The sequence below is a fragment of the Eleutherodactylus coqui genome, chromosome 13 (assembly GCF_035609145.1).
Source record: "Eleutherodactylus coqui strain aEleCoq1 chromosome 13, aEleCoq1.hap1, whole genome shotgun sequence".
Taxonomy (NCBI): domain Eukaryota; kingdom Metazoa; phylum Chordata; class Amphibia; order Anura; family Eleutherodactylidae; genus Eleutherodactylus; species Eleutherodactylus coqui.
In genome coordinates, this window is record NC_089849.1 from 29,070,827 (window position 1) to 29,092,839 (window position 22,013).

General features: G+C 44.8%; 1 protein-coding gene across 1 annotated transcript; it reads left to right on the plus strand.

Annotated features, from left to right (window-relative positions):
• The first annotated feature begins 6,467 nt into the window (after positions 1 to 6,467).
• CDK5R1 (cyclin dependent kinase 5 regulatory subunit 1) lies at positions 6,468 to 16,687 on the plus strand. Its single transcript, XM_066588100.1, has 2 exons — positions 6,468 to 6,943; positions 11,750 to 16,687. Exon 2 carries the CDS (start codon positions 11,856 to 11,858, stop codon positions 12,735 to 12,737), a length of 882 nt encoding a protein of 293 aa, XP_066444197.1. The 5' UTR covers positions 6,468 to 6,943; positions 11,750 to 11,855; the 3' UTR covers positions 12,738 to 16,687.
• Positions 16,688 to 22,013: the final 5,326 nt, after the last annotated feature.

Sequence of the window (22,013 nt, forward strand, 5' to 3'; positions counted from 1 at the left end):
CCTTTAAAGGAAAAAAAAGGCTAAAATTGCAGATTTTTTTGGCCGCCTTACCCCCAACAAAGTGAACTTAAAGGTGATCAAAAAGTCATTTGCACTCCAAAAATGGTACCATTAACCCCTTAAGGTTGCTGCCTTTTTTTGCTGCTCCATTTTTGTTTTTTCCTCCATGTTTAAAGAATCATCCTAGTTAACCATTGACATAGATTTCTGAGGGCTTGTTTTTTTTGCAGGACAAGTTGTATTTTTCAGTAGTTCTATTTAATGTATCATAAAGGTAAGGTTCCCTGGTGTAAACACCCAGTCATGACTGACTCCTAGCAGACCTTTTTGTGGGGTGGTTTGCCATTGCCTTTCCCAGTCATCTTTTTACCCCCCCAGCAAGGTGGGTACTTATTTTACCGACCTCGGAAGGCTGAGCCGGCTACCTGAACCAAGTGGGAATTGAACTTGCAACCTTCAGGTCATGAGTGAGAGCTTAGGACTGCATTTCTTCTGCCTTAACACCATAAAATGTACTGAAAATTTTTACATTTCTAAGTTGAGTTAAATGGCAAAATACCAAATTCCTGTCAGCTGTGGGGAGGTCTTGTTTCTGCGGCGTACACACTGCAGCAATATAACAAAGCTTTATGCTGTAGGTCAGTACGATTACGGCAATACCAATTTTATATAGCGTTTGTTTTTGTTGCACTACTTTTAAAATATATAAAATATCTTTGGGGGGAAAAAAATAATTACTTTCTGCCGCCATAACTTTTTTTATTTTTCCGTCGGATTCGGTTTTTGCGGGGCGTCCTGTAGTTTCTATTGGTACCATTTTGGAGTACATATGACCTTATTCCTTTTTTTTTTTTTCCCTCTGACGATGTTCACCAAGTGGGCTGAACAATGTGTTACTTTGATAGATCAGACTTTTATGGATGCAGCAATACCAAATGTGTTTTTGGTTTTTTTAGAAATTTTTATTATTCATATAGCAAAACTTTTTTTTAACACATTTTTTAAAATAATGAATACAACTTTTTTAAACTGATTTTTTACATTTTATCTATTTTTTAGTTCCCATAGAAGACAAGAACTTGTGTTGGTTTGATCGCTCCAGGTGTGTTATGTAATACTATAGTATTACATTATAAGAGGGTGTGACTATCAAGCCATGCCACACGTAGGGCTTGATAGGCAATCTGCAATGGCAACTGAATGGCACCCCACCATCTCATTGCGGTGGCAGGACTCCCGAACTCTGATCAGGGTGTTTAAATACTGCTTTTGTGGGCACCTGTCGGCTGCAAGAAACGGCTGCCCCCCCCCCGCATTGTATGAGCAGGATCGGCCGCCAATCCCCCTACATACAGCCCCCCATTATGTAAATGTATGTCCTGGAGCAGTAAGGTGTTAAAAAAAAGAATTACAACTCAACTCCCAAGACAAGAAACAAGGAAACAAGTCCTTCTCTGTTCATGCAAAAATAAAATAAAAAAAACTTGTTGTGGGGAGGGGAAACAAACAGTCGTTGCCAATATTGGCTGTGGTTCCAAGGGGTCATAGGTATGCAAAATGTGTGAACGTTCAGGGGCAAACAGTGCAACAGAGGGTCTGATGGGGGTGCAGAGAGTTTATCTTAAGGCCACTCGCACATCCGGTTTTTTACTATGGTGTTCTGAACGTGGCGGTTATCAGGGTTCAGGCTCCCATTGATTTCAATGGCGCCTCGCATACCTGTGCTTGATCGCGTTGTTAGAAAACACGACTTTCGAGCGCTGCCTGCTCTTATTTTACCACGATTAACGTACGTCATCACCAAACAGAATTATGGGGTGCGTTAAAACCTGCTGTCGGAGGCCGTAACCTTCGTCCAAAAATGGCTGTAAAATGCGGCCTTACCATGTTCATATATTCAGCATTTCTTCACTGCAAGATGAAGATAGAGAAATACTGATCTGTTTTGGGGCGGATCACAAACAATAAGGCTTCTTGCAGCAGATGTCTCCCAGCTTCCATAAATACACCCTATTCGCTAATTTTGAGTTAATGGAAGGGGGTCCCTTTTATAGGCCCGTCATTCAGAGTGAAAAGCGGTTCCAAAGAAGGGCTCTTGCAGGTCTTGTTCTGTATTACATAATCCATTGATGTGGATGGGCACCCTGTAATGTTTCATTTACCTTGTGGTGCTGCAAGGAACGCTTGTAGGCCATTTACATGGGACGATTATCGCTCAAAATTCGTTCAAGCGAATGAGTGTGATCGATAATCGGTCCGTGTAAATGCAAAATTCTAGTTTACTATTCGTTCGCAACTTGTTATCGGTGCCTTTCAGTCAGCAGAAAACCCATCGCAGGATTCTTGTTATGTGTAAATGCTCCCCGCTGAGCGAGAAGTCCGCGATCCAGCGGTGAAGTCTGTCAATGTAAGCTGTGACGTCAACGCATGTACAGCAGGGGAGACGTGTAAAAGGGACTTTACTGACAGATGTCTGCACAGATTACAGTCGATCCATGGAATCCCAGCTGGCGAACGCTTTGGGACCAGAGTATTGTCAAGTATTGATTGTCCCAGAGAAAACAGTGGTTGCTTGGTCTCCAGTGGATTAAAAACAGTGAAGAGACCCTAATGGACCATTTACACGGGATTTGTTCAAACTAATCAGAGTAGCATGTTCCACTCCGAACTTTGCGTATTGTGGCTTCGGTAATGGGTGCCCAATCAGCTGATCGGCCAGGATCCTGAGCGGCAGACCACAGCCGATCAGCTATTGATGGCCTATCCTGACGTTGCACCATCAGTAGTATTCTCCCTGGAAAACCCCAAATGGTCCTCTGAGCGTTCAGTCACCCAAAAATCTGGCCATGTAAAATCACCAACGATCAGCCACTTGTTTGTCCGCTGATCTTTGACTTTCAGAAAGCATAAAAATTCTTGCTGATCATATGCACATCTTCCCATGTGAACTGGGGGATATACAGCCAGCCTATGAGGGCGAACGATCAGAACTACGATGGTTGGTACCCCTAAACTGAGTCTTGGCCCCTGTGAGAGTAAATTATATGAGCGAGGTATGTTGATCGGTGCTCAATGCGTCGGCCGAGGATTCAGCTGCTGTATAAAGGGATACATAATCAGTATGAGGCCAGCCGCGCTCTGGACCCCGGGGCTGTTGGTTTCCAAGGCCAAGCCTTCAGGTTCATGAGCAAAGTCATGTGGCTTCTGGTCGGGCCAGTTTCCTCTGTTTTTATGTATTTTTGTAGGGAGAATTCGCTTTTCTATGTTTCCTCGTCTCGTTGCCTCCAGCCTCCTCGTCTTCTACACCGTGAGTGTGGGGATTTCTTCATCTTCTCTGTACTGTGAGTCACGGGATTACCGGAATCCGGTTCTCTTCCTGGTCCACGAATGTCCCTGAGGTACAGCCTGCCCATCGGGGAATTCTTCTGTACTCTACAAGGCCAATTCTCTGCAGTTTTTGGGTTCATGTCTTAGAGGTTTCACTGTATATACACAGTACTCAAAAATGTCAGCTGTGTAAAGGGATCAGCATGTAAATGTAGCCCATCGGGACAAATGGATGGGTACAAGAGGAGCCGCCGTCATTCTGAATCATCGATCTCCATGTAAGACTTCTGCCTGATGATATTCATTCTTGATGAATTCTGGGGCCATATTGCGGATGCGAGGCCTGCACCCCTGCAGTTCAACTAACCAACCTAAGGGACCGTTCACACAGGACGAAATATTTTGCAACAGCATGCCGAATTTGCTGTTCCTGAATTCCACAGTAAAGTCCCTGTGGCTAAGGCCGACTTCACACGGGCGAGAAAAGCGTGCAAGATTTATGCATTGCGAGACCCACAAATCGCACACGAATATGAACCCCTTTCTTTTGAGGAGGGTTATGCACATGAGTGATTTTTTTTTTTCCCGCACCGCGATGCAAGGTGGCAAACAAATCGTGGCACATCCTATCTTTGTGTGTACTCTTGCATCGCATCTACCGGCAGCATCGCACCACATGCTGGGTACACACGAGGTCTCCCCATTGAAAACAATGGGAGAAACTCCACAATCCGCCGCCGCGGCTGTTCACTACTTCCCTGAAGTGATGATAGGCGGTTTGAGAGAAAACCGCCTCGCATTCACAGGGAAAATGCATGTTGGCGAGTGCGATATCAAGCTATGTTTCATGGCCTGACAACGTGCTCGCCCGTCTGAAGTTAGCTTAACTGTGGATTTTGCTGCGGAATTGATGGCAGAATTCTGCTGTTTTCCATTCCACATCACAATCCGCAGGTTAGCAGTGCAGATTTTGGTGCTGGATATTCCGCAGGAGGGGATATTCCATAACACTGTTGCTGTATATCCCATCCTGTGTGAAAGGCTCCTTAGAGCATCATATTCAGTTTGATTCTTTTGAAGTAGCCTAAATATCTGCACTGCAGTTACAATGCAAATCCAAGAGTTATATATATAGATCTCCTGTAAGGGTCATTCTTGTAGCACTTTTGGCTGTGATTCTTAGAATCATGTTAAAAACGCACCAGCTTTTTCAAAAATTGCATAGTTTATGCCATGACAACGAGGACTGTGGCCGAAAAAGTTATCGAAATGACTTGTGAGTGCACTCTAATAGGGCACATGTTGGCTTCCATGTACCCCTACTAGATCTTTAGGCTTCCATGTACCCCTACTAGATCTTTAGGCTTCCTACACATGTCCGAACGCGATATCAGGTGTTGGAGGAGCGACAAGTGTTCCCCATTGATTTCAATGGGAAACCTCGCATTGCACACCGTGCGATGTGGTTTCCTGTCCTATTGAAAACAATGGGCGATACATTCCGAGGGACCGCCCAAAGATGGGACATGATGCAATTTTTTCCCCCCACACCACGATACGATGTATATAACCCCATTCAAAAGAACGGGGTTTGTATTTGTCCGTCTCGAAACGCACAAATCTCATGTGATTTTCACGACTGCGTTAAAGCGGCCTTATTCTTCTGATTTGATTTCTATGTAAATGTTAACATTTGACATGTTATGCTAATTTATCTACAATGTACTCCAGTGCTGTAAATCGAGTCCTGTAGTATACAGCATATCTATATCAGCGGCACACAACATATTGCGGCATGTGACGGAGCACGGCCCAATTTATTCTGCATGGATTCAGTATGAAAACACAGCTGAGACCCCCACTGATCCCAAGGACAGAGGTCCCGTGTCCCTCGTCCTCCTGCAACCCCCGCAGTGAGGGGACTGAACACAGCACCGGTCACACAAGCGCGCTGACGTTCCATTCATTCTCAGTGGGACTGCTAGAGATAGTCAAGTGGCAAGCGCTCAGGTATTTCCATCAGCCCTATTGAGATGAATAGAGCGGTGGCAACACATGCTGGGCCAGCATTCCATTCATTGTGACATAACTGCGGGTGGGGGGGGTGGAGAACTACCCTGCAGTGACATGCAGAGGGGGACACAGGACCCCTTGTTCTCAAAATCAGTGAGGGTCTCAGCAGTGATGAGCAAGTTATCCCCAATCCAACGGATAGGGGATAACTTATTATTCCTGTACAACCCCATTAAATACAATTTACTACAATGCTGTAAATTGAGATCTTACAATGTACCAGTCAGGGCTCCTTCACACTGAAAAGTGTTATATCAGGCCGTGAATATCACCCCCATATCACGCTCTGTGAAACTCCTGTGGATGCGAGGTGTTTCATGTGAAAACAGCCTCCCATCACTGCAGGGATAGGGGGAATCCCCACCATGGCTGCCACAGCGGGAATCACGGAGTTCTTCCATTCCTTTCAATGGGGCGGCAGCAGCGCAATGGGGCCGCAATGCGAGATCTTGCAGCTAGATAGAACATGCTGCAATTTTGTTCCCGCATAGCATTGCGGTGCCATGCGGGAAAACATCACTCGTGCATGACCCTATTCAAAATAATAGGTTTCCGATTTCTGCATCTTGCAATGCACAATTTTCATGCCAGTGTGAAGTCAGCCTCATAGTAACGGTTTTGTGTATGGATGCCGTTTAAATCAGGAGGGACGCTAAGGGCGCGGTATTATGGATCCGTAGAGCCGTATGCATGGACCCTTCCCAGCATTAAAATATGTTTGGGCGGACCCCCTCGCTGGGAATGTTTTCGGCTAATCTTTGTGTTTTCTATATATGCATGTCAATGGGGGAAGACTTGCTATTAGTGGTAGATGCCATAGGGGATCTGTCCCAGTGCAACATCCTGCATCACCGATTGTCTGCATACAACATCATTGCGTATCTAATAAAATTGCACAATTTCATTTGCGCAGCTAAAATAGTCCTTGCGGTTTAGGCCTAAAAACTAGGTTCTGCCTCCCCAGAGAAGCCTGTGCTCACGATGAGGCGAGGATGAATGAGGCTGGGCAGTGCTGGAAGTGCAGCTGTTTCCTGGGAGGAGCAGCAGCCTGTGCTGAATCTGTCAGTCACTCACAGATGCTGCTGGCTGCACACAGAGCTGCTCAGCCCGTCCACATTATTACCATTAGTGCCAACCACCGTGCCATAACATGGGCACTGGGCCTCTGCGGCAGGGCATGCACTCTGCGAATGGACAAGAAGTCGTTCACACGTCAATGAGCCGGTAATCAAGGCGGAACAGGCTGCTCACAACCGCTTATGTCAGGAGATCTGGGACACTGTCTAGAGGTCTCAGCTGGGGGGGCAAATTACAAGCTCCAGGAACCTGCAGGGACTCCGTGAAACGTAGATTTGGGTTTTACGGGGTCAACAACCTCAATGAAAGCCGCTGCAATTCTCGTCAACCTGCAAAATCATCTGCAATCCCAACAGAAGCTTTATGGATGAAAGCCTGGAGCGGATCGGAACCGACAAGCCTCCCAAGATCCTGAACTGCCACACCTGGTACCTGCAGCACCTTGGGTAGACCAGGGGCATCACAGGTAGGTGTTTAAGGGTTGGGGGCGGTGTTGGTAATTCATTGACTCGTGTGTTTCCAGAAAGCTGTTGTGATTCCCTGGGGGTTCTTACAGGAGTTCCCCCTCCCCCTCCCTTTTATATAATTAACCGTAACATGCCCTAGAACCGCTGCAAGTGGGAGGGAAGAACAATGGAGATCCCGTAATAATGAGGTTACTCTGTTATTGCTGATGCCTACCTATGGTGACTGAACAATGGCCGTCTGTAAGGTAGGAGCTCTATGTATCGTCTATGGAGGAATGAACCCTATGGGCTTTCACGGTGTCCCAGGACCAGCGTAATGTCTATAGACAATGGACTGGTTTTATACATATCTCCCTATACATGCAGATATGGAAGAGAACAGGATAGCAGAAGGGTCTATAAGCCGAACACTTGTACATACGGTTCCCATGACTTAACATCCCCGTTGACACCAGTTGGAAATTTTTGACCGGGTGAACACTGCTCATAACCCATCGCTTTCCCTCTGTAGATGCTCTAGTTATTTCTCGGATGCTATATATGGCCATCTTTATTATTAACCCCTCTGTATAGTACAACAGGTGTCGTGATTGCATGAACATTGGCTTGCTATGGCTTTTCGAGCCATGCGTAGATCTCGGCTCCTATCATTACTATCTGCATAACCCGTATTCTATTCCTACGTATTCGTGGCCCCTCAATATCTTCCTTCCACCTTCACATCAATATCTGCTCCGCAGACCGCTACATCTTCGTTCACCACGATCTGCCGTTATTCATCACCCCCCCCCCCTCCCCTTACGATATTCTGTATTCTACGATGTGCTCCCAATGCGGAGCGGTCATGGCAGCTGGTGCCCCTTGGCCGTACGCTTGCTGTGCATGACATCTGCATATGCCATCCATTCCACAACACTGGCATTGTTTGCATCTCTTGTCGACGTCTTTCAAACCCTTCCACGGTTTTTGCTAAAGCAAAGCTGAACGCTGTGATGGCGGCTCCCATGATGCTCTTTGTCTGTCTTATCGCACATAAATATATGCACACGTAGAACCACTTAGGCCTCGTTCGCTCCAGCGCATCCGTTATGTAACGTGGATGGTTTGGGATACAGGGACATGTTTATCTCTATTTAGGTTCTGTATTTAAAGGGGTAGTGCAGGATTAGAAAAACATGGCTGCTTTTTTCTAGCAACAGCTCAACATCCGCCGGTGGTTGGGACTGGTATTGCAAGGCAGCTCTATTGTAGTGAATAGAGTTGAGCTGCGATACCACATACAACCTGTAGACAGGTGTGGCGCTGTTTTTGGAAGAAAGCAGCCATGTGTGGGGGATTAGATCACGAGCTGACTCACAGGCCCATCAGAGGATCCTATGGTGGGCTCAAGGCCTGAGGGTGTATTTATATGGGTGATTTTTCCCGCATGATTTCTGTGCATTGCAAGATGCATGGGAAAAGGACCCATCGTTTGTTTTAATGGAGGCATCTACATGTGCGATTATATTTAATTTTTTTTTTACTATTTTTTTAAAATTTATTTTCCCCGCAGCACTGCAATAAGAAGCAATGCAAGGGGAAAATCGCCAATTATTTTGTATGGGAGCTTAAAAAAAAAAAAATCACAACGCACTTTCATGTACATGAAAGTTTCATGCAATGCGATTAAAAAGAAAAAAAAGTTTTTTTGCATCCATAGGTGGTAATGGTTGATTTTTATGTGCATTTTTCACACAAGCACTGTGATGCAAGTGCAACGTGTTTTTCTTGCAAGACGCATCGCACTCGCATAACAGTCGCATCTCTGCCCGTGCAAATGCCCTCTGACTCAATAATGGCCTCATAGGTTCAACCCCATTTAGAGGTGACTTTGGAGCCAATCACTTGCTACTAGGGTTTATGGGTCAATTCACAAATACCCTATTGGATCCTATAGATGTCCTGCGTATGCTGCAATGTGCGCATGTTCTGTATAGATGGAGGGTGCGCTCTAGAGTCATTTCCACTGGTGGGCCCAGGGATCCTCAGTCCAACGATGGTTGAGGAACCTGGTTGGGTCTCCATTGAGTGCCTTTACCGCATTTCTGTAGCATCTTGGATGGGCGCATTAATTCCACAAAGTTTTTAGAATGTGTTTTTTTTAATGCATTTCATCACAAGCTGCCGTGGTTTTCAGCCGAATGGCTTTCACAAGGGAAGAACGTTGGAACCTGTAAATGTAAATGTTGCTTGCGGTTTTCAGAAAGTGCTGTTGAGTGCAACTAAGGGCCGATTCACACCTGCGTTTAGCGCTTCAGTCGCAATTCCGTTTCTCTGTTCTATTTTTGAAAAAGTTAAATGTAAATAATCGTTTTTTTCATTTTTTTTTTCACTATTGATTTCTATGGATTTAAGAAAAAATGGAAAGGAAATGTTAAGCTTTCAGTTTTCTTCTTTTCCGTTAGGGTTGCATTTATTTCTATTTTCATTCTGTTTTTCTCCTCTAAAAACGGAACAGAGAATTGGAATTGTGACTGAAGCCGTAAACGTAGGTGTGAATGGGCGCAAATTTTAAAATGTACATCCAAAACGCTATAGAAATGTGCTAAAAAAACACCATGTAGAAGCCTTAGGTCACCTGTATTAGTGAAGATTGGTGGACTTCACTGAAGGTGGGGGAGGGAAGGACAATGTACTCTGTTTACTCTCTTGTCCTTGACATGACGTGGAGGCCAAGAGGCTAAACTGGTTTGAAAACCTAATATTGGCTGAAATAACATGGGTGACTCTGTTTACCATGACGACATGGCTCTTCAATGCAGACTGTTCTTTGTTACAGCTAGTCAACAAAGGCCGGGTGGTAATCCAGGGTTCATTGTACACCTAGGGTCAAATACAGCACCGTACCTGTGCACAGGTTGTGTGTGCTATTGCACACAAACCCATTCACGTTAATGGAGTTGAGCTGCAATACCTCACACAGCCTGTGCACAGATGTGGCGCTGTTTCTGGAAGAAAACGGCCATCTTTAATTTCCTGAATTTCAGTAACTCTGTTTAGCATTTTATCAGATTTACAGTAGTAGAAACCTTTATATAGTGGCAATATGATCTGATCTCTCCATAGAGACCCATTTTGGATGTCAGTGGTCACTAATGTGATCCTTTAACCGTTCCTCATAGGACATGATTTGCAGACCGCTCACCATCTTGGTAACTCTTCTCTGAACTTGCTCCAGTTTGTCTATGTCTTTTTTAAAGTGGCCCAGAACTGGACACAGTATTCCAGATGAGGTCTGACTAAGGAAGAGTAGAAGGGGATAATTACCTCACATGATCTAGACGCTATGCTTCACTTAATACATTCCAGAATTGAGTTTGCCTTTTTTTTGCAGCTGCATCACATTGTTGACTCATGTTCAGTCTGTGATCTATTACTATGCCCAAGTCTTTTTCACATGTGCTGCTGCTTTGGGCATCCTGATAGTAAATGTTATTTTGCAACTAGTGATCAAACCCATTAAAAAAGCTGTAGTGAGGACGTCACCACCGTTGTTTTGGGCTTTGACTGGGCAGAAGCTATATCTTGGTGCCAGAGCTGAGCACAATTGCATTATATTATACCCTTTGTCACTAAGAGGTGGAAATACTTTGTTACATCCAAGGATGAGCAGGGTTATGCAAATAATAATCCCAATGATTGTTTTTTTTAATTGCCTCGGAGTCATCTCCCTGCTTATAATAGGAGCAGTGCGGTCACATAGTTCTGTATTGTTAGGGGCTGGGTCTTACCGCGCTGGAGATAACTGATTATTATTTATGTAGCAGTGAATATGCATTTTCCATCCAACTTCTGGCAGCTCTAAATATGAAGCTGTCAGCTGCGCCCAGATCGAATGCAGTTGGAATACAAACCTGTGGATGGGACAATGCAGACAGCAGCAATTTGCAGCTGACTCATTGTTGTTTTCACTTCTAGGACGGGAGCAAGTAAAGAGTCATTGATGCACACACACATAGGAATGCAGACGACTCTCGACATAGGGTTTATATATAGATTAATAGTTGTTAATTGTATGGTATACACAGCGTGGTCAGTTGCTAGCCTGCTTGCCTTGCAGAGCTGGGGTTCTGGGGTTCATCCAAGAGCAATATCTGCTTGGAGTTTGTATGGTTCTCCTCCCACACTCCAAAAGCCTACTGATACACACTAGAGCCAATTTTATGTATTTAATGTATGTAAAAGATACGTAAGTTAAATTGTGAGGCCCATTGAGATGATTTTTGTACATCAATGCTGAAAGTGATACTATATATATGCAACAAGAAATAAGTATACGCTCATAGTGTGTACACGTACTACTAACCTGATCCATTGTGGCAGTTCACGTCAACATGAGAAGGACTGTTGAACCATCGTTGTACTCTGTATGTTATGCAAATACTGAGGAGTTCTCTGGGACTTTATTATCGATGACTTATTCTTAGTGAAGACCGACAGCTGTGTCCATATTGCAGTGGCCAGGTCTGGTACTGCAGGTACAGCTCCTATGGCATTCAATGGGAGCTGTACTTGTAGTGCTAAACAAGGCCTCTATAATTCTGACGTGGGGAATTATAATATGTATGTGTGTTGTGATCTCTCATCCAACCCTAAATATTGGTATTGACCAATCAGGTGCCCCTAGTGCTTAAGCAGATATTTTACTATATCAGATTTTATATACGTACTGTGTTTTGCGGTATGGATCTTTTTGTAGAATTTTTGGTTTCAGTATAATTTTGGTTAGTCAGAAATAAACATTTTTGTTTCATCTTCTTTTCCAGGCATCTTAATTTCATGAGAACAGAGATGAAATGATATCTGAAAATTTCTGAACATCAAACCATATCCTTTTTTTAACAAGGGTGTCACACCGAACGGTGAACAATCATGGGGACTGTCCTATCCGTGTCTCCGAGCTACCGCAAGGCAGGACTCTTTGAGGGGAGCTCGTCAAGTGTGGCCCATTATACTGCTGTCCAGAACAGCAAGAATGGAAAATCTCTGAAGAGACATTCCTTCATCTCGGTCTTGCCCTGGAAAAGACTTGTGGCTGTCTCATCCAAGAAGAGACAACCGAAAAAGGGTCAAGCCAACGGTAGTTACCAGAATAATGTTACGCATCTCAACACTGAGAATCTGAAGAAGTCTTTGTCCCCTTCAAATCTATCAAACTTCAATCAAGACTCTAAAGATTCCGTTACTAAAGACTCGGCGTCGTCTGGTTGCAAGTCGGTCCAACAGCAGCAAGTGCACTCGTCTCCAAAACGAGTGGTGGTGCAGGCCTCCACCAGTGAGCTGCTAAGATGTTTAGGGGAGTTCCTGTGTCGAAGGTGTTATAAACTCAAGCATCTTTCCCCTACGGAGCCTGTACTATGGCTAAGAAGTGTTGACAGATCTCTTCTCCTCCAAGGGTGGCAGGATCAGGGCTTCATCACCCCAGCCAATGTGGTCTTTCTTTACATGCTCTGTCGAGACATCATATCTTCTGAGCTAAGCAGCGAGCAAGAACTTCAGGCATCTTTGTTAACTTGCGTCTATCTGTCATATTCCTACATGGGCAATGAGATCTCCTATCCACTTAAGCCCTTTCTTGTGGAGAGCTCAAAGGAGGCCTTTTGGGACCGTTGCCTTTCTGTCATTGGACTAATGAGCCCAAAGATGCTGCGCATCAATGCTGATCCCCAGTATTTCACTCAGATCTTTGCTGACCTTAAAGCTGAAGGTGGTCAAGAAGAGAAGAATCGGCTATTGATTGGGTTGGATCGGTGAACTATAAGGACTGGAGGAGATGGAGCAAGGACTGTGTTAGGATCATATTGAGAAGAAGCTATTTAGTCTAGTTTTGTATTTCAAAGGAAAGACGGAAAAGGGCATTTCCATGTGGATGATAGCGTGGGGTTCAAATGTTTTGATTTTCTTAAGGTCCATAAAAGTCTCTTATGTTGTGTTCCTGCTTGACAGGTTTCAAGCAGAATAGGTTTACACATTGCAACGTTCTGCCCTATCAGTGTTGTGATGCTCTACAGGTCTCTAATGAGAAATATGGATGAGCACTTCTAGTAGATTCAGAGGTGCAGCGAGTCTTGTCACAGATATCTCTGTGTTCCTGTCCTCGTAATCCACCAGGTTTCTTTCCGTCTTGCTAAGCCTCCTGATATCACCTTAATGAACCTGATAGCGAAATCTTATTTACCAGTCAATGGCATGAAAACTTCAGACCAGTTGTTCTGCATCCATAATACTGTGCAGGGCAGGATTAGCATGAACTCTAGAACTATTTAGGTCACAGATGGAACTGTAAATGGTTGCACTCACAAGAGTAAGACAGCTTAGCATTCCCCTCCCAAAGCCTGAAAGATACCTAGAAACCCTACACCGAGTCGTGTAGATGCACCCATGTGCAGTGATAAACCAGTAAGGAGTCCAGGAAAATGGGGTGCCCAGTTGGGTCCAGGAACTGACGAACTCGATTGGCTCAGCTCGATACTTTCAAAACAACTTGGCAAAAAATTGTTGTTGTTTTTTTTTTTTGCTATTGTAGTTTTGGTGGGATGAAAGAAGGAGGAACCGGTCTTCGTGCCAAGCCTATTTATACACATGGTAATTTACTGGTCGATAAAAGTAAAGAGACTGGTGGAAGGAAAGGTTGGAACTGGCTTACTGTTTACATGAGGTCTTCTAAGCTTCTATCACCATTGGGGCTTCAGAGTTTCAAACCCATGGCTCCCCAGCAGTTGCAGAACTACAACCTGCTTTATGCTTTCAAAGCATGCTAGGAGCTGTAGTTTTAGGTGGCAGATCACTGCCCATTCTAAGTAGACATAGCCTAAGCCATTCCTGTTCAGCCCCAAGTATTTAATAGTTTTGTTTTGGTGGAACCAAGATCTAACGTGGGAAAAATGGATGATGTTGATGAAATAGGCAGCATGTGATGTCACTATTGCCTATTCTTAATTGGTTGAACATACAAAATCACTGCCTCTGATCTGTGTATGCATGAGATGTTCTGGAAGAGGTCTGTACAGGATAATATGACGTCACTCGCCTTGGGTGACATCATGTGTGCGCTAAATCTCTCTATATCCCTGGAATGTGAACTGACCTAAGCATAAGATGCTAAAATAATTTTATCACTGTGAAATAGCTCAGGATGGGTGGTGGAGCAACTTTCTTGGGCCATGTTTTCAAGTACATTTGTCCCATACTTACAAAAGAGAGCCTTTGATTTACATACTCCATAGTGGATGCTGTTATGTGGATACACTGCCTCTACTACATGCAGGTATGACCCTGCCTATCTTGACTTGTGTAACTACTTGAGTAAAGCCTAAAAGATATGTAGCTCAGAGTCCCGGACCAAACTAATCTAAACAGGTTCATGGGAAATGGAATAGACCACTAGGACTCATCAAGCGTCTTAATCGATAGTTTAAGGGTTTATTTAACCCTAGCGGGTACTAGGAAATCTGAAAGATGGACCCTCCTGTAATAAATGACAAATGAAGCTGGTACCATGCAGACGAACAGTCAACCAGATCTGCACTGAAGGAGGTTCACCATTAAAGGAGATGTAGAAAATGTACCACTCCAGTCCATAGGCTGTGTTTGGTATTGCAGTCGAATGCCAGGCCTAATGGACACGTGACTCTATTTGTCTTGTACAACCCCTTTAATGGTGGTCACTTTGCACATTGTTCCAAAAAAAACCCTGCCCAGATCCTGCATGATATGGAAAATGTTGCACTTTTGGGTATCACGTCTAGATCGCTTCAATGGATTGAGCTAGACCTTCGGACATGTGCCATTAACTCTTTGTTTCCATACTTTTTGCAGATGAGAAAACAGGGAGTGTTCTCTGTTTATTATAAGTTCAGTGTTAGAGGAAAAAGTTGTGTTCACTTGTAAGTTTATGTATTTTGCTATTAGAATGCAGGTTCCTGATCCAGGTACTGTATATACACTGGGGTCGTACCATTATGGTTTTCATATAAGTCACATGAAGACTGTATCTGTCTGAGTAATGCAATAAGTGGTCATAGGTGGGCAGTTCACATGTTTTGGGTTCCATGTCTACAGCCCTTATTGGCAGTAACGTGAGGTCTGTTGTGCTGGCTCATATATGCGGCTTGGTGGTTGCTGGTATATATGTGCATGCATCCTACCATACTTAAGCCCAGTGTTGGAATGGCCCACCAGTTCCAGGTCTTGCTATATAGTCCAACCACAACAGGACTCGTAAGGTCTAGCAGGGACAACTCTTTTAAAACTGGCAGTAGTGCTGGTCACTTTCTGCTCAGGTTTATCACTTGCGGCTAGGGAACGTGCACTTTTTGGGCATAGCTAGAGGAAAGGTCCTCAGCAGTGCTTGCCCCAAGTATATGTGTGCCCATGAGCAACCAAGTCATTAGTGGCCTCCTGCCTTAGCTTGACATCCACAAAGCTTCCCTCTCTAAGTAGTGTAGTCCTCCCGCTCCATTTATTACTTTAGGTGCCCGCCTTTGAACCCGATCAAGCTTGTTTATTGTCCGTACTCTTATTTTTGAGGACATTACCCAATCAACAATATTAAGGGCATCTTTGAGCCGATCGAACTTTACCTTCCTAGAGTTGAGTATTTTCGTAGCTCTCCGATAAAACTCCTTTTTGAAAGACAAGCGGAAATGTAACATATTATGGTCACTATTTCCCAGGTGCCCCCCGACCTAAACCCTTGTAATTATCAGGTCTGTTGGTTAATATTAAGTTCAAAATGGCCAACCTTTGCGTTGGGTCCTGCAGAAATTGGCTGAGGTAATTAACTCGTTACTTTTATGAGGTCCGCAGGTTTCAGCTTCCCAGTTTAGATTCGGATAGTGAAATTCCCCCATATTAATTACCTCATTGTGATTTGCCGCTTCATTTATTTGACTCAGTAATAGATTTTCAATGGCTCCTGTCATAGTTGGTGGTCTCTACCCCCTTAGAGACTCCACCTGTTCATCTCCATCACATATATCTATATCAGTGAATGATGGCACTTTGTGGATGCAATTTATGACCATCCATGTATAATACTAGGTGGCCACAGAAAAGTAGGCCGGCACCGCACTGTTATGAAAGCAAATCTGTCTTTGTTGCCCATAGTGACCAATCGAAGCGCAGCTTTCATGTCTTATACTGCTGAGGTTAAAAGAAAGATGCACTGTGATTGGTTGCTATGGGCAACAAGGAGAGATTTTCTTTCCGACATCTTTCATAAGAGTGTGGTGGCGGCCTATGTTTCTGTGCCCATCTTGTATCCTCCCCACTGCTTGAACGCTGTACCTCCTGTCATCCTGTACACGGAGCCGTAATTACTGCTGATAAAGGGCTGTAACATGGTGACCTCGGATGGGTATATATGGGCAGACTGTAACCTGGCATCTGCCTGTGTAATATAAGTATATGTATATAATAACTATGTATTGGTGTGACTGAGTGCATGGCAGCCAACCGCAGCCCACACCTGTACGCAGGGTACGCATGTTTCTTGTACAGGCGTTTAGGCATGAACATGGCAGAGTACATGTGTGTGGGATTATCCCACGTGTAGCATCTCCTGGTTTACATGAAGTCGTCATGTAGTTTGTGTATGAACGACACTAATGCGGGGTGCGGAGGTGACAACTTCCCGCTCTTGTCTAACTCTGTGTTTTTATTTATTTTTGTACGGTGAGGACGAAATAAAGACTCACAATCGATATCGTGTGCGTGTGGTTATTTCTAGGGGGCGGAGGCATCATTTCCCAGGACGGCCAGCAGTAGAAGCGGTCTATCAGCAATAGGTACAATAAAATGAAATAAATCTTTTTATTTGTATAGCACCAACTTATTCCCCAGCGCTTTCAGGAATGGGTGGTGGGGGAGCCCTCTCTTCCGTTCAAGGTCTCCTACGTTCCATCCTTTTTTTTTTTTAAATATTTTTCTTCAAATGACCCTTCGCCCCTGGACAAACAAAGGTGTCCGCACTACTTCTGACTGTGCTTTAGTATGAATCGGTAGTCTAACACACTACATGCTGCTCTGATTGGCTAGCACAGCTCATGTGGGCAGCGCTGGCCAATCAGAGCAGCTGTAGTGACATAGATTAATCAGGCATACTAATGCACACTGTGCATCAGGTAGTCAGAGGTATTGTGGCCATCTTTGTTTGTCCCGGACAGAAGGGTCACTAATTTATTAGATAGAAGCTATAATGAATTGCAGGTGCAGGGAAGATCAAATCAATGCAGATGAGGATATTTCAGTAAGCCTCTAGTATTGTAAGGCCGTTTTCACGCGGCTGAGAAAATTGTGAGATGCAAAAATCCTGCATGAATATGAACCCCATCCTTTTGAATGGGGTCATACATATGAGGAATTTTTTCCTGCAGTGCGGTGGGGGAAAAAAAATCGTGGCATGTCCTATCTTTGGGTGTTTCCTCGTAATGCATCGCCCATTGTTTTCAATGGGACTGGCGCAGCATGGGACGGTGTGCGAGGTTTCTCCATTGAAAACAATAGGAAACACTCCACGATCCTTAGCTGCAGCTTTTAGGGCCTCTATTTCCCTGAAGTGACGCAAGGCGGATTTGAACGCAAAAACGCCTCACCTCTGCGGGTACATCGCATGTTGGCGAGCGCAATATCGGGCAGATATCGCACTTGCCTTGTGAAATTAGCCTAAGGGTGTCCACCCACTGGCGTTTTTTTCTCCACTGCGATGCGAGACTAAAGTTAGTCTTGCATCGCAGTGCGAGAAAAAAAAATTGGCATCACGCCAACATATCGCTGGTCTTTTCAATGGGGCCAGCTAAGATATAGCTATTCATGAATGAATAGCTAAGGGCTATGTGTGATTGGCTGAGCGCTCAGCCAATAGCTAAGCAGTAGCTGCTATTGGCTAAGCCCTCAGCCAATCGGCACAGCCCTTTCAGGAGGCGGGGATTTTTAAATCCTCGACTGCTGAAAGAGCTTAATAGCAGTGTCGGGGAGCCAGCAGGAGGACGCGTCTGAACACCGGAGAGGTGAGTAATAGATATTATTTTTTTTACCACTTATTGATGATTATCGGGGAAGGGCTTATATTTCAAGCCCTTCCCCGATAATCATTCTGTGGGGCTTGGCAGAAAGCATTGCCTTCAATGGGATTGGCAGCAGTGCCGATCCCATTGAAAGCAATAGAATAGAATGCTGCAGACTTCTGCCACAGCTGTGGCAGAGGATTCCTTCATCCCCGCAGGGATGAAGGAAACTCCTGCCACAGCTGTGGCAGAAGTCCGCGGCATTCTATTCTATTGCTTTCAATGGGGCTAGTGCTGCTGTCGCTGGCCCCATTGAAACCACTAGCGATATGCCGGTTCTATACCGGCGTCTTTCTTGCGCTGCGAGGCGAGAGTTTTCTGGTGCTCTCGCAGCGCAAGAGAGAAAATATCGCAACTGAGCGTCCAGCCTAAGGGTGCTTTTAGATGGAACAATTATCATTGAAACAGGAGAAAGTGAACAATAATTGAGTGAACGACAAACAAGAATAATTTCTTTTTCGTTTGTCCATTTTATGCAGGTGTACAAAGCGTTAATGGCTCGTTCGGTCCATCCCATTCGCTTATACAGGGATTGAACAATTCTCGTTTCAAAGAGCCAGAGCTGCATTTGCCTGTCTAAACAGGCTGCATGAGGGCAAACGAGTTCACTCATTCTAATTAGTCGGCTCGTCTGAAAGAACCCTTATACACTTGTAATGTGTGTTCCTTTAGGGTGAATTCACACATTGCAGATTTTACCTGTACAACTCCACAGTTATAATCTGTAATGCAGAATGGTAGATTTTGGTTAAAATCCCCTTTGCCTGCCTGTTCCCAAGTGCAACCTAAGAAGGAGAGAGGTGTAGCTGCAGGTTCCCTCTCTATCCTCTGTTAAGGGAGGGCAGTAGACTGAAGACCTCTGATGGAGAACACAATGTACATTAACAGCTCCCTGGTGGTTTCTGTAAATCGACATGGTTTAGTGAAGAGGGGGAATGGACGGCTTAGATCAGTGTTTCTCAGCTACAGTCCTCGGGACCCCCAACAGGTCATGTTTTCAGGATATCCTGTAGCAATGTCTGAGGCACTGACAATTACATCACCTCTGCAATACTGTTGAAATCCTGAAAACATGACCTGTTGGGGGTCTCTGTGGACTGGAGTTGGGACACACTGGTGTAGACAACATCCTGCTTTGTTGGAGCCCTTGCTGACACTTAAGATGAAGCTGGACAAGGTGACTGGAGAGCCTCAACGACTGGTGAAGAATAGATTGTGTGATTATTGTAATGTGCTTTTATGCTATATTTGTAGTGTACTTCGGCGAGACCATAAAGCTCTCTTGTTCCACCCATTTGGGCAAGTGAACGGTTCTCTTGAATTTGAGCACTACAGTAAAGAAGCCGTTATATTGTGTTTAGGGCGTTCCCACAGCATTATTTTCCGGCCCTGTTGCGGTCTGTGCATCCCACGGACTGTACGCTGTCTCAGAATAGTCGATGAGGCTGTTTAGACTAATGATTCATCACATGGACCACTGATGCATGCCAAAAAAATCCCTGCACCTATTTTCATTTGCTTTCATGCATGAGAATAGGCCATGCGATGTGCAGGGTCCATGGAGATCGGCCAACACATGGATGTCTGATGCGGGTTGTGCAGAAGTTTCTCAGGGGCGACACACTTAGGCTGCTTTCACACGGGTGACAAAATTGTGCGATTTTCTCACGATGGGACAGCGCTACAAATCGCATGTAGGTGAAGCTCATGCTTTCCAACGGGTTTCTTCATATTAGCAATGTTTTGTAGGCTGCTACGAGAAAGAAAAAAAAATCACGGGTTGCTGCGATTTGTTATCTCTTATAGCCATGTTTCCCTATAGAGCCTTCCTTTGTGTTGCGTTTTTGTGCGATGCAACATTTATAGCAGGTTGTCCTACTGTTTGAGCCCTAAAATAAGCCCTAGCTGCGTGAAAAAAAAAAAACCAATACATCACCTAACATGCGCTGTCAGCTCTGCCGCACTTCTCCGCAACTCCGGCATTCGTCTGTAGTCTTCAGCTGCTGCTTCTTGGTTTGGAAGGGACATCTATTTCACACACATCCCCCCCTTCCCAAAATCCTAGCAAAGGAGCACTACAAAATCCTGCCACAGGAAAACGCAGTGATATCGCACATGGTCATGTAAGTCCAACCTTATCCTTCAGCGGGAGGGTGCCTGGCAGGAACAGATCTCCACACTCCATTGTTTGCAGAGTTCCACAAGTTGCGGTGCTCTGCTGGATCGCATAGGGATGGTGGCAGAACGCCGTTGGCGATTTTCCATGCAAAGTTTTCTCAAAGCAGCCGTGTGCTTCTAATCCTTACACCTTACCTGGCGCTCCCCTCATGTCTGTACCTGTCCTGGGAATCTCCAGGTATCACTCTAAATAACCTGGTAGTCTAGAGATTTCTTGCCAGCGACATATTTACTACCTGCTTTACTTGTATAAGCAAGCATTTTTACAAACATTAACTCCTTAGGGGTTGGCTGTTATCGAAATGGTCTGACTCACAGTTTAGCATTTTTCTTCACCTTCCCTGCAGCAGTGGAACGTGCACCATGCTGTATCTTCATCCCACGATTGCAGAACAGGCACCCCAGTTACTGTAACCCATTTCCATATTGTCTGCGGATTACAACATACTATTCTATAGCACTGCTTGAGTTCAGTCCCCAAATACCCCAATCTGGATCCTGTCCATTGCAGGGCGGGCAGTATATATCGCATATGTGTATGTATATGCGATTTAAAGAAGGAGTGCTGCTGTAATACTATTTTTCCAAATACCCCAACAGGTCAGGTTTTCATTCATATTGTACAAGTGATGCAATTATTGTCAATGCCTCCAAAGTTGCTGCAGGTGTTCTGTCTCCATAGTGCAAGAGGCTCAGCAGCGCCCCGTTAGCTTCCTTACTGAAATTTGCCCCAATTGTGAGCTTAAGCCTCACATCCTGCCAGCACAATGGGCAAGTGGGTAAAGAGGAGAGAGAATGAGACACGGCACTAAGTGCTGGAGAGGAGGCGCCTCATCCCAGAAGATACCAGAGGTAATGCGGCTAGCGCATTACCGCTGGGAAGAATCAGCCCCATGTTAGGGCAGTGAAAGCAAGGCTAAGTCCTGCACCCCTCTCAAATATCCCAAAACCTTCTCAGCACCACATAAAAGCAGTGAACAGCGCCACAGCAGCACAGTGTTGGAGGCCAGCTGCCACAAGACATCATGGCGGCTGTATCGCAACACTGAAGAGCTGCCAGAAGACTGCTTAAGAGACTGAAGAGGCAATGTAAAGCCTTGTACGGCGCCTGCTGCACCGGAGATGATGGCACGTTGCGTGGACAGAGAGTAAGTCTCCCTTTCCACAGAGCGCTAGATCCTTGTTCAAGTTCCTGGTGCTGTTGTCCACTTCTGGGACCAAGTGTCAGGACACGAGAAACCGGTCTCCAACAATATAGTGTGCACACTGTATGGACTGTGACGGAGGAGGACGAGGAACTACCTCCCCACGAGGGACTGTAGCATTTTGACAAACTTTGTACTGTTGTCATGCGAGAAAAGAGTGAGGGTTGTGGTTTGTGAGTAGTTTTGCACCTACAGAGGGTGATGTTTGCAGGATGAATGGAGGGAAATACCAGCTGAAGTGTATCCAATATTATTAGAAAGTATGCCACAGAGTGTCTGATGTCATTAGGGCCAAAGGAGCCCCACTAAGTATTAACCTATGGAAATAAATACTACTTTTGGTAGGATAGTGCATCATTAACCCTGTATAACGTCTCTGTACTTCCAGTATTTCCGAGGAAGGGGCTTTCGCTTTGAAACGTGTCTTGCTGCTGTTTTTATTTTTGTAATCAATAAAAAGAAGTCAGGCTAGATCAAGTCTGAAATATACAAAAATAGGGCAAATGGAAAGCGCCGGTCCTGGTGAATATACCCCCTTGGCTATAGAGTGAAGTGAAATGTGTCTATAAATACAGATGACA

What these genes read in the sequence shown, in the direction of transcription:
- CDK5R1 (XM_066588100.1), top strand. Translation starts at nt 11,856, where the DNA reads ATGGGGACTGTCCTATCCGTGTCTCCGAGCTACCGCAAGGCAGGACTC.